This window comes from Mauremys reevesii, linkage group 13 (genome assembly GCF_016161935.1).
Source record: "Mauremys reevesii isolate NIE-2019 linkage group 13, ASM1616193v1, whole genome shotgun sequence".
NCBI classification, from domain to species: domain Eukaryota; kingdom Metazoa; phylum Chordata; order Testudines; family Geoemydidae; genus Mauremys; species Mauremys reevesii.
Window position 1 is genome coordinate 9205778 of NC_052635.1, and position 16823 is coordinate 9222600.

The 16823-nt window shown below is 45.0% G+C and overlaps 1 protein-coding gene across 1 annotated transcript; it reads left to right on the forward strand.

The window, feature by feature from the left end:
- The first annotated feature begins 2750 nt into the window (after positions 1-2750).
- LOC120379934 (olfactory receptor 13A1-like) lies at positions 2751-3686 on the forward strand. Its single transcript, XM_039497448.1, has one exon. It carries the CDS (start codon positions 2751-2753, stop codon positions 3684-3686), a length of 936 nt encoding a protein of 311 aa, XP_039353382.1.
- The last annotated feature ends 13137 nt before the right edge of the window (positions 3687-16823 follow it).

Below are 16823 nucleotides of genomic sequence, written 5' to 3' on the forward strand. Positions count from 1 at the left end.
GTACGAGCTAAAAGACTTTTCCTTTGTAATTCCTACCCCTGAAAAATCGTTCTCTGATCTGAAACTCAACCTGGGTTTTCATTCCTACATAGTATCATTCTAGAAATCAAATCTGGCTTTCATTAACTTCCCAACCACAGCGCTACCTTCAGATTTTGCATGCCATGACAACTGTGTAGCTCCATTCAGTCACCTGCAGTTAAACAGCAAAATCAGTGCAGCTCTGCTGATTTACCCCTCACCTTTGAAGGAGTTGTGCTGATTCATACAAATTGGAAACCTGGTCCATTGACTTTGAGACAATGAATTTGATTTACACTAGCTCTGGAAATGTTTAATTGACTGTGATGAAACTGTGCTGAGTCATGGCAGCTTGAGATGTGTCTCACTGACTTCACAGGACAAATAGAGAAGTAAGATAAATAGTATTGGTGAAGACAATGGAGGCATTCTACCAGGGAGAGTCAGCTCAGATGATTCAATGTGGATAAAGGATCACTGATAGTAGAAGTCTGAGGGTGAAATCCAGGCCCCATTTAAACCAAGGTCAACATTCGTATTGACACCCATCAATGGGCCAGGAATTCATTCTGAGATTTTCTCCACTCACTGATTAATATAGAATCTATCTCTATTGGTAGCACTATTTTCAGAAGGGAATACATTGCTGAAAATTATGTTTTCTCCTGGAAAATTCAGAAGAACGTACATTTGGACCTCAAGAGGATTTTTCTCAACTTAATGTGGAAGATTTTTTTTTATATTGATTCAGGTGACGCCCATTTACCTTCTCCTATGGGGCCTTGTTTGAGAGTTAGCTCTTGTCCACACTCACGAGGGATGCAAGATCTCCCTACAGAAGGTTACTAGATATAACAAACGGTAGTCTTCAAGAAGTCATAACTCACTTGGAGTCTGCATTTAAATTACAGTATGTATTTGAGGATTGAAAGAGAGGTGAGAATATTCATTTTGCTTGCTTGCTTTTTCACAATAAATGCTTCTAAATCAGGGGTCAGCAACCTTTCAGAAGTGGTGTGCCGAGTCTTCATTTATTCACTCTAATTTAAAGTTTCGTGTGCCGGTAATACATTTTAACATTTTTAGAAGGTCTCTTTCTATAACTCTATAATATATAACTGAACTATTGTTGTATGTAAAGTAAATAAGGTTTTTAAAATGTTTAAGAAGCTTCATTTAAAATTAAATTAAAATGCAGAATCCCCCGGACCCGTGGCCAGGACCCGGGTCGTGTGAGTGCCACTGAAAATCAGCTCGAGTGCAGCCTTCGGTACGCGTGCCATAGGTTGCCTACCCCTGTTCTAAATTAATCTTTCTGACTTTTTGTGGCTGGTATGTCAAAGTTCCTGAGTGTGTGTGGCACCAACACCCAGTGAAATTTAATGAGAATTGAGTGATAATTCCTTTATACACTTTTGAAAATCAAGCTAAATTTAATTTCTGTAGTGTATTTAAAGTTTTTTAATTTGACTAAGTGTGCTTTGCAGTGATACATATTTCCACAACATTGTTTATGAATCTTGGACCATATTCTGATCTTGTTCTGAGCAATGTGAATCTGATGAAAATTCACATAAATCTGTGAAGTGCCTTTGAATTTTATTGTAGTTGAGAGTAAAGTCAATGGAGATCTAATGTGGTAACATTGATAAGAGAGGTTGAAGATTCACAACCTATTGTCTGCAATCAAATTTAAAATACAATGCAAAGAGTGGTAATTTTTTTTAAAAGTCTCTGTTATGAAATACGAATAATCTTTTCAATATAACCTCATGATTAGTTATATTTGTTGGCTGTAACTCTCTTCTCATTTTCATCATTTTTACAAGTCAATAACTCCATTGACTTCAGTGTAGATACTACTGATTTCCTGCAGCAGGAGTGAGAGGAAAATCTTGAGAAGCAGTAGCTTAGTAATAAGATTAGAGAAGTCTGAAGACAGTAAAGGGAGACTTAACTGTAATGCAGTAAGGAGTACTTGTCATATCATGTGAATGCTATTCCTAGGAATGACACAACATGTATATATTGCCATGTAGCTGATCTTCAAAATGAATTTTTGAGGGCACGATTCCCCTCTCATTTACACAACTTCTATACCAGTGCGACTCCAGTGAATGGAGATTCAGCCCCACTGACTGCAATGCAATTATGGCATCTAGGGCCATTTAGAGGGAATGCAAGTTCTTCTAGTCTGCATCTTGATTCTACCTAAATATATCTACGTATTACTTCCTATATATTATTATGTTATTTTTTCTGGTATATATGGTCTGTATGCTATATACACTGAAGGTCTCCTATATTGCAACCAATCTATTTTGTGAAATTAGTTTAAAAACAGGAATCTTTGTTATTCATAAGATTACTGGTGTTTGATTAATTTTGAGATTATATTGTGAAATCCTCTCTCCAGAAGTTTATTTAAACAGTCCAAATGACTGAATTCCCCTCTATCTGAGAAAATCAAGAATGTTATTTTTCCCCTTCTCTACTCAAATGCTGGGAGAATGGTGATTCAGTAACTCAGATTATTGTGCTAACATATTTTAACGTAGCTCAGTATGTTAATATGTTATATGAAATGTGTAGAATATCACAAGATCTCTCCCTCTCTCCGTTTCACTGTTGGTCTGTCTAGATTCTTCAATTGCCAAAATGCTGTAGTTTCTGAAGAAATACCAGACTGAAACTTTAATCTTTGTTCCCACAGAAGGAGCTCTCAAACAATGGAACCCAATAATCATACCAGGGTGACCGAGTTCATCATGCAGGGGCTCTTTGACCATCCTCACTATCAGGGGCTGTTCTTTGGGCTATTCCTCTGCCTTTATACAGCTGTCATCATGGGCAATTCCCTGATCATTGTGGCTATTCTCCTACACCCACCTCTCCACACCCCCATGTACTTCTTCATTGCCAATTTGGCCACCCTCGACATTATGTGCAGTTGTTCAGTTTTGCCCAAGATGATGAAAAACCTGATGCAGGAAAAGAAAACCATCTCCTTTGATGGCTGCATGGCCCAGGTCTTTGCGTTCACTTTTTCAATGGCGACAGAGCTTATGCTCCTCACTATCATGTCATATGACAGGTATGTAGCCATCTGCCACCCCTTGTGCTATGTCAACCTCATGACCAAGAGAATTTGCATCAGTTTAGCCATCGGGGTCTGGGCTGTGGGTGTTGTCAATTCAGTGGTGAACACATTGCTCATGCTGCGCTTGGATTTTTGCAGGCCCAACCTCATCCAGCATTTCTTCTGTGAGATCCCACCACTGTTGGCACTGTCCTGCAGCTCCATCTACCTCAACCAAGTTATGATGTTCTTGGCAGACATCTTCCTGGCCATGGGAAACTTCCTGCTGACCATCATGTCCTATAGCTTTATCATCATCACCATCCTGAAAATCCGGAGCTCCAAAGGAAAGCAGAAAGCCTTCGCCACTTGTTCTTCCCGCTTGCTTGTGGTCACCTTGTTCTATTCCTCCATCATCTACACCTACATCCGGCCAACCTCCAGTTATTCACTGGATAAGGACAAGTTGGTGGCCATAATGTACACTTTAGCGACTCCCATGCTGAACCCTCTGATCTACAGTCTGCGCAATAGGGACATCAAAATGGCCTTCGGGAAAATCTTTCCTTTTGCCATGAAACAGTAATTTTTACAAGAGTGAATGTGATTCTCACATGTCTTGTCCCTTCTAGGACAGGTCCACAGACAGTGTAAACTGTTGCATAACTAACAGTGTATATATATATTCATGTGCTGTGTATATATATACTGCTTACACTATTTTTCACTCCATGCATCTGAATAAGTGGGTTTTAGCCCATGAAAGCTTATGTCCAAATAAATGTGTTAGTCTTTAAGGTGCCACAAGGACTCCTTGTTGTTTTTGCTGATACAGACTAACATGGCTACCCCTCTGAAACCTGTTGCACAACTATGGACTTCAAAAGTCATACATTTGTACAATCGTCTATTCACTTCAGTGGAATGAGAATGATTTACATCCGCTGGGAAAGAGTTGCATTGACTGCAGTGGGGCAATGCTTGATATACTCTAGATGGCCTTTGGGCCACATTAACATCAGCAGGGCTGTGTTGAATCACACTAGCTGGACCAAGGCTCATTGGTATGAGAATTTTCAAGTATTTAGGTATTGAGTGTGATTTTCATAAAACATAAAACTCAATGGTTTCATTGGATGTTAGTTCCCCAGATGCTTCTGAAAATCTTATTAGGTGTTTAAATAGCTCCATTGTGTATAAAAATATTTTGCATGCAGTCTCATTGAATCGGAATACTATATTTCATCCTAAATTGGTAATTATGATAAAAATACCATTTTTCTCTGTTTTCTAATTTATTTTAAGACATTAAAACCACAAACATTTCAAAAATATATCTGTTAAGATCTGGAGCTGTCATTGTCATGTGTCATGCGATTGGATCAGAGATTATAATAGAACTATTTTTATTAAGGTACATTTTTACATAGCTGTGAAAATACACTTTCAGCATGAGAAATGTTGGGTTTTCAAAAGGTCTATTTTGTTGATAAGGCGATGTCTCAATCCCAACTACATATAAATGAAACCGTTGTTCTCTGTTAGCAGAATTGAGTGTATTGTTCTCTGAAAACATCCACTCAATGTGCAGTGGCAGTCAAAAAAGTGAACAGAATGTTGAGAATCATCAAGAAAGGGATAGATAATAAGACAGAAAATATCATATTGCCTCTATATAAATGGTATTCCCACACCTTAAATAGTGCATGCAGATGTGGTCTCCCCATCTCAAAAAAGATGTATTCAAATTGGAAAAGGTTCAGAAAAGGGCAACAAAAATGATTAGGAGTATAGAATGGCATCTGTATGAGGAGAGATTAATAAAACTGGGATAGGTCCATCAATGGCTATTAGCCAGGATGGACAGGAATGTTGTCCCAAGCCTATGTTTGCCAGAAGCTGGGACTGGGTGACAGAGCATGGATCACTTGATTACCTGTCTGTTCATTCCCTTTGGGGCACCTGATATTGGCCATGTCAGAGGACAGGATATTGGGTTTGATGGACCTATGGTCTGACCCAGTATGGCCGTTCTTATATTCATATGTTCACAATACATCGTTCACTGAAGGCAGGGGTTTCATGTCCAGTTATTGCTGCTGACGTGTCTTAGAACCTCCATCATTTAATAACTTTTTGACCTTTTATTAAAGTGCACAAAAAAGAAACATAAAAAAATCTCTGGTATTTTTTTAATAAATAAAGTATTAAGTAAGGATTTCATGTCAACAATTACTGTGATTCCTTTCCTTCTAGCCATATAGAGTGTTTTATATGGAAATTTTCCTTTTATGGAGGAGAGATGGTTATTGTCAAGGAAACATTGTTTTTGAGCAAGTTGATGTCAGTGGGAATACCCTGAATAGATAACATTGAATTGTAGATAAGCTGTAGACAAAAGCTATTGGTCCTTACATGATCCCTAGGATGTGTCATTGAAGTATTTTCAAGAAGTATATACATTAATAGCTGGTAAAGATGTATATAAACTTTGTAGTATGTGGCATGAATAGGATTTGCGATATCTTCCTGTACCTAAACCCCTGCGTCTGGTCCTGGCTACCATGGGCACAGAGCAATTACAAGCATGATAAAGTAACTTGAGTTATGAGCTGGAGTGGAACTGAGTTTCTAGATCCCAAATAACTGGATGAATTGTTCTCCCAGAACTGGATGAATTGTTCTGAGTTAAGTGAGTGGAAAAGGCATTGGAGGAAAACAACACAAAGCAGGGAAGGAAAATGAGAGTTGTGGGAAGAAGTGACAGCAGGAACCCATAGTTTGTATTCCCAGTGTTATTTGGTATGTAGGTGAACCAGTGGAGGGTGTGTGGGTGATGTCAGTTGATTCCCTCTGTCTGGCCAGTTTTGTCAGAACACCTTTCAGAATCAAGACACAGAAGATGTAACGATGTCATAGTGGATCTAGGATCTCAGCATTTGGTGTAGTGGGCAATCAGAATGGTAAAGCTCTCTCCTTCCAGTCCACGCATCACCCTCTGATCCCATGCAGTCAACCCCCAGATCTTGATATTCCAGAAGGTTTGGCATTCAACATTCACCCATCATTCAGGTGATTTCAGCTGTGAACATTTCCACCCATTTCTTGAGTCTCTGGGCTTCTTTGCATGACAATCCTTGAAAATCTTACCATATATGCCTCTGACCAACAGGACCTGTCTATGGAGCTATGCCAATTTACACCACCATGGTTCTAATGCTGTATTTTATGTCAATTTACCCTGGATTCTCCCTAATGGGCAATTTTAAAATCCTAATTGGATGATTTCTTCTAAAAGATCTTCTGCAATTCAAACAAAAGTTAATTCAAGGAAGGCTTCTGTCCTTTGTTATTCAGAAAGTGAGATTAGATTATCACAATGGTTCTTTCTAGCATTATAATGTGTGAACCTATGAATCTACCACTCTGCTAAATGGATCTATTGAGACTAATTCTCATTGACACTGACAGAAATATACACCACTCTAGCAGTGGAAAAGGGCTTTAAAATTGGAGTAAGTTATATTTAGGCCATGTCTACAGTACAGACCTATAAAAAATCCACAACCATGAGCAACATAGTTATACCAAAATAACTGTCAGAGTAGACAGCACTGTGTGGATGGGAGAGCTTCTCCCATCAACATAGCTACCACCTCTTGGGGAGATGGATTACTTACATTGACAGGAGAAGGGTGAAGCTGCACCACTGTAGTGCTGCACGTGAAGGGAAGCCCTTAGACTCATGGTGAGGTGCCTTTATATGACTGGATGGATATAAAATAACCTTAAGGTGTATACACAAAGGGACTTAGGCACCTAACTTACACTTTGGGTGCCTAAATCCCAGAATAAAGCATCACTGATATTCAAAAAGAAAGAAAGAACTCAGCTTCTGCTGAAAATTGATGGGCCCCCAAACTCTCTCAGCACCTATGTTTTTGCAAAAAAAAGTCCCATAGACACTTAGGGGCATGCGGACGGCTGTCCACTGAAAGCATCTGGGTCTTTTAGCCCTGGAACAATTTGTGAAGCAGGAGAAGATAGATGTTCTTCTGCCTCACTTACTATAAAGCTGTGACTCTCCCTATGTTTCATTTTCCTCCCCTGCTTTGTTTCTTCTCTTTCTTGCCTCTTTCTATTCATGTCTTGTTTAGGAAGAGTCTGACTTAGCCGCCATAACAGAACCAACCTTTGCAACGGTGCTGTAGTCCTGTGACCAGAATGTCAGCTAAAAGCAACCCCTTAAGCAGCCTGGCTCTGGCACAAGTTTGATTGATCTCAGAGTGGCTGATCAGACCAAAAGGTGGCAGCTGACTTTTCTTTTCTTGCTGTTTTTTTATCTGTTTTTTGATGTGTGTTTGTTTTGTTTCAGGATGAGTTTCCAATAATAACAACAGCTTAAGACTATTGAAACTAATGTTTTCTCTTTCCTTCCCAAAAACAACAGCAAAGACCTTCTTTAATACCATCTCAGATGCCCTACAAACAAAGGTTTTTCATATAAAAGATCTATAAAGCTAAAGGGAAAGAGTGAAAATGTTGCCATGAAATCCTTAATTAATACTTCACTAGAGTGTGATTCAGCACCTCTGGCTTTCTATTCCAAGCCTTGACACTAGCCTTCTGGGTGTTCTTGGGAAAGTTTTTCAATTATCTACTCAAAATTAAAATATTCAGTTCAACACATTGAAACGTTTTGATTCAGGCAACCTCAACCCAGGAAAAAAATATTATGTTTCAGATTTCTGGAAAGAAATAACTTCTTGGCAATTTTACGTGGGAAACTTTCATTTTGCAGAAACTGTATTTTTTGTTTTTCATTTTTAAAAAATATTTTCTACAGAAAATTCGTGAACAGCTCTAGTTACTTTAAAAAATGAAAGTCTCTCTCTCCCCTGGGCATCCCTCACTTTCCCTCCCTTTCTTACTATTTTCCAACTTTTTGCACTTAGGAAAAAAAGCCTGGTCTAGACCTAAAACTTAGGTTGACCTAGTGACAATGCTCAGAGGTTGGAAAATTTCACTGCCCTGAGGCTATATCTATACTATAGAGTTTTGATGACAAAACTTATTCTGATGATCAAAAAGCACCATAATTACATTGCTAGTGCATATTCACAATATGCTCCCTGTGTCAGCAGAGTGTGTCCACACTTGGTGCTCTAGCATTGTCACTGAGAGAAGTACATTGTGGGTAGCTATCCCATATGCTGCTCACCACCTTCTACAGCTAGGACTTGGGGGAAGGCAAAGTGCATGGCAGCACATCATGGGTGCAATCTTTTGGGCTTGGGAAACAAGCACTGAGTGGTAGGATTGCATCGTTATGCAAGTCTGGAATTTTTGGATGCAGAGAACCACCTTCCTGGAACTGTGTTCAGAGCTCGTCCTAGCCCTGCAGCACAAGGACACGAAAATGAGAGCAGCCCTTTCAGTGGAGAAGCATGTGGCCATCACAGTGTGGAAGCTGGCAACTCCAGGATACTACTGGTTGGTCACAAATCAGTTTGGAGTCAGGAAGTCGACTGTGGGGGCTATGTAAATATGCAGGGCCATTGATCGCATCCTGCGACAGAGGACCATGACTTTTGGCAATGTGTGTGAAATAGTGGATGGCTTTGAAAAAGTTGGATTCTCTAACTGTGGCAGGGTGATAGATGGAATGCATATTCCAATTTTGGCCCCGGACCATCTTGCAATGGAGGACATCAATAGAATGGAGTACTCCTCCATGGTATTGCAGGCAGTTGTACATCACCATGGACATTTAACTGACATAAGTGTGGGATGATCTGGGAAGGTGCATGGTGCACACATCTTCTGGAACACTGGCATATACAGAAAGCTGAAAGCAGCTACTTTCTTTCCAGACCAGAAGAGCCTAGTGAGGGATGTTGAAATGCCCTAGTGATCCTGGGACACCCAGCATACCCCTCACTCCCATGTATCATGAAGCCTTACACAGGAAACCTGGAAGCAGCAAGGAACACTTCACCAATAGGCTGAGTAGGCACAGAATGACCGTGGAATGTACATTTGGCAGATTAAAAGCACTCTGGTGCTGTCTTTATGACAGGTTAGATCTAAATGTGGAAAACATTCTCAAGGTCATAGCAGCCTACTTCACAGTCCATAATCTTTGTGAGGTTAAGTGTGAAAAGTTTCTCCTGGGGTGGAGTGCTGAAGCGGATTGCATGGCTGCTGATTTTGAGCAGCCTGATAACAGGGCTATTAGAGGAGCACAACAGGGGGCAATTTGAATCAGGGAGACTTTGAGGCAACGTTTTGATAATGAGCACTTGTAATGTGTATTTCTATACAGCAAACTGCCATGCTTCATTAATTTTTCTTCTTATTTTGCCTAAAACTTGTGATGATTCATGAGCAGGATTTGTAGCTAGCAAATGACTAAACTGCATGTATGTTTTACTACCAGCAGCAATCAGTACGTGTAGGACACAGATAAAGACTGGTTATCTTTCAGAGAGATTTAATTTATTAAAAGCCAAAAGGCTTGGTGGAATGGGAGATATCAGTTATTGGGATGGTGCTGAATTATTATGAATTACTCTGGGTGACATGAGTCTGGTAAAAATTGGTAATTCTAGACTTGCTGGAGGATTCTGGGAGCAGGGCATCAGATAGGTTATATGAAAATGTACTGAAAGTGCTGCTATTGCACTTGAACACTGACACAACTATACACTTTGGATGTTTAACCAGGGGATGTGTGTGTATTTCTGTTGACGTGGAAGGATTTTGGTCATGGTCAGTTATGTTCTCCAAACAAATCATGCAGAAAACACATAGACGGTGAACTTTGACTGACTGACCTGGGTCAACTGACCCTGTAAAACCACACAACCACAAGAGCTGACACCAAAAGATGATTGATTGATTGATGAATGATTGATGAGAGATTAAATGTCAGCTGGCCTTCACCCTGCTCCGGGGGACACTTAAGAGAACAAGATATTGAGAGGAAGAGAAGAAACAGCTGCCTTCATCTAGGACTGGGTAGCTCTACCTGCTTTGTTTGCCAATCAGGATACTGTGTAGGGCCAGCCTAGTTACTGAGGGTTTATGCTTTGGGAACTGAGGCTTATTAGGAAGTAGCATTGTATAATCTTTTTGCTGACTGTCTGTGATGCTTTCAAATAAATAGCTTTCCATTGAAGAAAAACTGAGTCCGGGTCTTTACTGGCACTAATACTGTGATTTCTGCCCATCTGTGGGCCAATAAAGGACACAACCTTTTATCAGCAAAGGGCAGTGTAAGATCTCAGAGCTGTGCGTAAGTCCAGCTATCATTTTGGAAGCTGTCCAAAGGGGTGGAATGAATGGGACACTGAGATGTTCAGGGAAGTTGCAAGGAATGTGTGAGAGGAGTTTGGAAAGGGACTGGAAAACAGTGATGTATCAGTTACAGGGTGCGGGGTCGAGCATGCACCTGTTCTGACCACAGAGTGATTAGGGACTTCATTTCAGTTTGCTGTTCCATAGTTTTATCATCCACTCATGGGACTTTAGAATGCACTTCTCACTCTCCTTTCTGTCCTACCTTTCCATTTCTTCCATTTTGAATGGGGTAAGGAACAAAGCAGTTCTGCCAAGGAACCTTCAGCAGAGGATTGATGAGTACCTCCAGAAAAGTTTCCTTAACATCTTCTTGGAGATTTCCCAGTGTACATGAACACACTGTTCTGCCGCACTGCTTGGATGAACAATGGATTGTGAAGAACCCTCAAACACAGTTAGTTCTGTACATTTCCATCCCTTCATCCACTTCTAGAATACACAGAGCAAAGCACAACTCTATCTCTTATAACCAAGCTGCATCAACCAAAAAAGATCACTCACCAGGACTTTATTCTTCTGCATTATGCACACCAGAAATGGACTGCTGGTACTGGCTAGACCCTTCCGGAGAGCAGAAAATTTTCTGACTCGCTGTGCTACTAGACGATCCTGCTGTGTGCTCCACAATGTCCTCCAACTCCACCTCCACATCCAAGATTTTGTCCTCAGGATTAGGCCCAATGTCCTCTGCCTCCAGTTCTGCCAAAGTGTCCACAGGACTCTTGGCAGTGGAGGTGGGGTAACTGCCATGGATGGTATCCAGCTGTTTATAGAAGTAGCAGCTCTTGACGCAGCACCAGAGTGACCCTTGCCTTCTAGTATGCCTGCCTCAGCTCCTTTATTTTCACTTTACACTGCACTATGTCCCATTTATAGCCCTTTTCAAACAACCAGCAAGAAATCTGCCCATAGGTATCAAAGTTCCTACAGCTGGAGTGGAGCTGGGTCTGGACGGCCTTCTCTCCCCATATGCTCAGCAGATCCAACAGCCCCACAGTGGTACATGCAGGAAATGTGATGTGAGCTCTCCATGCCAAGCAAACATGAAGTGGAATGTCAAAATTTCCCGGGCCTTTAAAGGGAATGGGGCTGATGTTTGTTTACCTTGCTGCAGGGCAGCAGAGTTCGAACTGCTGACCAGCGCAGTCAGGATGGGCATTGTGGGACACCTCCTGGATGCCATTTACAGTGGCAAAACCGAGCGGTTTCTACACTGACCCTTTGTCAATAAAAGTTTGCTACAAAAAGTTCTATGACTCTCATCAAGGTGGTTTTATTATGTTGGTAAAACAGGGTAATTTTGTCAGCAAAAGGAGCATTACTGTGTGTGCACCTCCCCTGTTTTGTTGACAAGAGCTGCCTTTTGCCAACAAAAGTGTTGTAGTTTAGACAAGGTCTGAGAGAGGTAGTTAAGCTGACCTAAAGCCTGGTGTAGCCATCATTATGTCAACAAAAGAATTCATCTCTCCAGCTAGCTATCATATCTTTCAGGGGTGGACTTACTACCAGTGACTTAAAATCCCCTTTTGTTGATGTAGGAAGTGTCTACACTATGGCACTTTAGTGGAATAGCTGAAGCACCACAGATGTGCCACTATAATGCTTGTAGTGTAACCGTATGCAAAGACAATGTGGGGAAAACTCTCATTTTTCTGGATTTTCAAGAACACAGTTGTTGTTGGGGACAGTGTTACTTTTAAAAACAGAAGTGTTACTTTCTCTTGTAAAGTAGCATTTTCAACGCTTTGTTACTATTTTCCTACTGCCAAAAGTTGGAAAATAGAAAAAAAAATTGAAATGTCGGTTTTACCCTATTTTCAAAATTTCTCACATTGTATGGGAAAACCAAAGTTTCCTGATGGGAAAATATTGAAGAGGATTTTTCCTGTCAAAATTCTGGTGTCTTACAATAAGAATCCTTAATTCGCCATCCAGCTGGAATCCAGTGGTGAGAATCGCTATCCAGCAGTGAGAATCTTCTAAGACTAGATGAGCATCTCACACCCCGTTTGCTTCAAAGTCAATAAGATTTGGGTGCATAACTCCCTTTGATAATCTCAGTTGTATGTTATTTGTAGGCCTTGTGCTCAGTGATGAGCTGCTAAAATCTTAACAACCGGTTCTCTATAAAGTTCTGATTTAAGGGATGTGCCAGAGCATGTATTTTTTGTACCAAATAGGGTTACCATACGTCCGTATTTTCCCGGGAGGGAAATATGATGAGAGTCATAGAACTTTTTGTAGCAAACTTTTATTGACAAAGGGTCAGTGTAGAAACCGCTTGGTTTTGCCACTGTAAATGGCATCCAGGAGGTGTCCCACAATGCCCATCCTGACTGCGCTGGTCAGCAGTTCGAACTCTGCTGCCCTGCAGCAAGGTAAACAAACATCAGCCCCATTCCCTTTAAAGGCCCGGGAAATTTAAAATTTCTGCCCAGACAGCGATTTAAGAACTGAAAAGCCTGACATGTCCAGGAAAATACGGCTGTATGTTAACCCTACCTAAAGTTCTTTTTTTAAAAGATGGGCCTGAACTAGAAATGAGCTCCTTTTCACATGTGTGGGTCCCCGCCACTCCTTTGGGGTGTGCTAGGGTGACCAGATGTCCCTATTTTATAGGGACAGTCTCAATTTTTGGGTCTTTTTCTTATATAGGCTCCTATTACCCCTCACCCTCTGTCCTGATTTTTCACACTTGCTGTCTGGTCACCCTAGGGTGTGCACATGAGTGGGTCCCAGCTGCTCCCTGCCCCCCTCATTGAAGCAGGTGTGCAGGGTTACTGCCCTGGGAACTGCAGGGCACCAGTGGAGATGGGGCTGGCTGCAGACAGGGGCGTGGGGCAGGGCTAGCTGGAGGCAGGGAGTGACACGGGCTGGCTGCAACAGGGGCTGGCTGTGGGTAGGTGATGCAGACAGGGGCTAGCAGGGGCTGGCTGCGGGTGGCTGTGGGCAGGGGCTGGCTGAGGGCAGGGGCAGGGGCTGGCTGTGCCAGGGGCTGGCTGGGGCTGGCTGCGGGCAGAGGGTGGCTGGGGCTGGCTGTGGGCAGGGGCAGGGGCTGGTTGTGCCAGGGGCTGGCTGTGCCAGGGGCTGGCTGTGGGCAGGGGCAGGGGCTGGCTGCGCCAGGGGCTGGCTGGGGCTGGCTGTGGGCAGGGGCAGGGGCTGGCTGCGGGCAGAGGGTGGCTGTGGATGGCTGCGGGCAGGGGCTGGCTGCGCCAGGGGCTGGCTGGGGCTGGCTGCGGGCAGGGGCTGGGGCTGGCTGTGCCAGGGGATGGCTGCGCCAGGGGCTGGCTGGGGCTGGCTGCCGGCAGGGGCTGGGGCTGGCTGTGCCAGGGGATGGCTGGGGCAGGCTGAGGGCAGGGGCTGGGGCTGGCTGTGCCAGGGGATGGCTGGGGCTGGCTGCGGGCAGGGGCAGGGGCTGGCTGCGCCAGGGGATGGCTGGGGCTGGCTGCGGGCAGGGGCAGGGGCTGGCTGGGCCAGGGGATGGCTGGGGCTGGCTGCGGGCAGGGGCAGGGGCTGGCTGCGCCAGGGGATGGCAGGGGCTGGCTGCGGGCAGAGGGTGGCTGTGGGCAGGGGCTGGCTGTGGGCAGGGGCTGGCGGGGCAGGGGCTGGCGGGGCAGGGGCTGGCTGCGGGCAGGGGCTGGCTGGGGCTGGCTGCAGGCAGGGGCTGGGGCTGGCTGTGCCAGGGGATGGCAGGGGCTGGCTGCGGGCAGAGGGTGGCTGTGGGTAGGGGCTGGCGGGGCAGGGGCTGGCTGTGCCAGGGGATGGCAGGGGCTGGCTGCGGGCAGAGGGTGTCTGTGGGCAGGGGCTGGCGGGGCAGGGGCTGGCTGCGGGCAGGGACTGGGGCTGGCTGTGCCAGGGGATGGCAGGAGCTGGCTGCGGGCAGAGGGTGTCTGTGGGCAGGGGCTGGCGGGGCAGGGGCTGGCAGGGCAGGGGCTGGCTGCGGGCAGGGGCAGGGGCTGGGGCTGGCTGTGGGCAGGGGCTGGCAGTGGGCAGGGGCTGGCTGCGGGCAGGGGCGGGCTGGGGCTGGCTGAGGGCAGTGGCTGGCGGGGCTGGGGCTGGCTGTGCCAGGGGATGGCAGGGGCTGGCTGCGGGCAGGGGCTGGCTGTGGGCAGGGGCTGGCGGGGCAGGGGCAGGGGCTGGCTGTGGGCAGGGGATGGCAGAGGCTGGCTGTGCCAGGGGCTGGCTGCGGGCAGAGGGTGTCTGTGGGCTGGGGCTGGCGGGGCAGGGGCTGGGGCTGGCTGTGCCGGGGGATGGCTGGGGCTGGCTGCGGGCAGGGGCTGGCTGGGGGTGGCTGCGGGCAGGGGCAGGGGCTGGCTGTGCCAGGGGCTGGCGGGCTGGCTGCGGGCAGAAGGTGGCTGTGGGCAGGGGCTGGCGGGGCAGGGGCTGGGGCTGGCTGTGCCAGGGGATGGCTGGGGCTGGCTGCGGGCAGGGGCTGGCTGGGGCTGGCTTCGGGCAGGGGATGGGGCAGCCTGTGCCAGGGGCTGGCTGGGGCTGGCTGCGGGTAGAGGGTGTCTGTGGGCAGGGGCTGGTGGGGCTGGGGCTGGCTGTGGGCAGGGGCTGGCGGGGCAGGGGCTATCTGTGGGTGGCTGCGCCGGGGCTGTGGGCAGGAGACGCAGGGACTCACACGTGGGGAGCGGCTGGGAGCAGCCGGGGACTCACCAGGCAGCAGCAGGCACCCCAGGGCCAGAGGTCGGAGCAGCAGCAGCATCCGGGCAAAGAGGCAGCTCTCATGGCTCTCGCATCACAGCGCAGCGCCCCCCTGCGGCCGGGAGGGGGAGTTACACCCTTCCCAGCCAGAGCCCTCAAAGCTTCCCTCGCAGGGAAGCCAGTTAACAAGCGGTTCTAAAACCGCTTCTAAATTTAACAACCGCTTCGAGCGAACCAGTGCGAACCGGCTCCAGCTCACCCCTGCTTGTGCTGGGTCTCGGAGAGGGAGGGGCTGGAATTTGCCCTAAGTGAAGAACCTTGATAAATCCTTTGTTTGCCACCTTCTTACTCATGGTCACGAGAACTTCACATTAACTGCATGTAAAATGGAATTAGGCTACAGACCAGAGATGGGCCTTGTCACCATGCCTCAGTGGATCACTTCTAATCATATCAGATTCTGGACATACTGCTGAGAAATGGGAAGACCCACCCCCAAAATGGTGGTTATTATTCCATAAGATAAAATAAAAGTTTACTGTTTCACCACACTGGTTAACAGGAAGTCAGAAATGCAGTCTTCCACCACCCAGCCACTAGATTTAAGGATGAGTGTTTATTTAGAGCCAATTTAATCAAACAAAGGGTTCTTCTAATCCGAAGAGATCAGCCACACAGCCAGGTCAATATACAATTCAGATTTTACCCAATCAAGCTGTTGCCAATCCATTATTATCTAACATCAAAAAAATTATTTATAAGAGAAAGATAGAGGAGAGAGTTAAAATGGTCAAATGATTCAAATCCATACAACCATGGCAGAGTTTTTGTATCAGGTTTGAAGCAATGATGGAATAAACTGCTGGCTTGAATAGTCTCTGGTAACTTCCAAAAGATTGGAAGGTCCTCAGGACATGAGTTGGGATGCTCCTTTTAGTGTAAATCCATAGTCCAGAGATCAGAGCAGGAAAGAGGCAAGATGGAGATGCTTGCAGGGCCTTTTATTCTTTCTCCCATGTTGAGGGAAATTTCTCAGTCTTAGTTTGTGGAAAAGTGCAGCTACAAGATAGAGTCTAGGGTCATATGAGCAAGTTTAATGCCCTTGCATGCTTCTAAGACTCATAGCAGGAGCCATTACTCATATTCTGACTAAATCATCCTTAGCAAGACACACCAGGTTGGGATGGGCTTCTTCTATGGTCTTTTGTGCAAGCTAAGTGTCCTTCAATGGGCCATTGACAACATGCTGGCCGGACTGGACGTAAACTAATTACCTTGTGGGTGTTACCACAGGAGCAAACACATTTGAAATACAGGTATATAGTAAACATTCATAACTTCAGACACAGAAATGATATACACAAACAACATAATCATAGCAAATCATAACTTTTCCATTGGCACTTTATATGACATACTTTGCACAAGATTTATTGCACTTATATAACAGGGGTAGCAAAAATGATATACATTGTCATATTTGAACCATATAATGTCATATTTTAACCATATAATGTCACAAGCCTGAGCCATAATTCTTGCATCTCAACACCCCAAAATGATTGGAAAATTAATAGCTAGACTCTGTAATGGGCCAGTCAAGCTAAAACTCCCACACTAGCCTATGTAGCTGAGATGCAATATCATCTTCTGCTATAAAAAATTACAGAGACATAGAGACTCACACAGACAACAAATGGAAGAAAGAAAAAAT

What these genes read in the sequence shown, in the direction of transcription:
- LOC120379934 (XM_039497448.1), top strand. Translation starts at nt 2,751, where the DNA reads ATGGAACCCAATAATCATACCAGGGTGACCGAGTTCATCATGCAGGGG.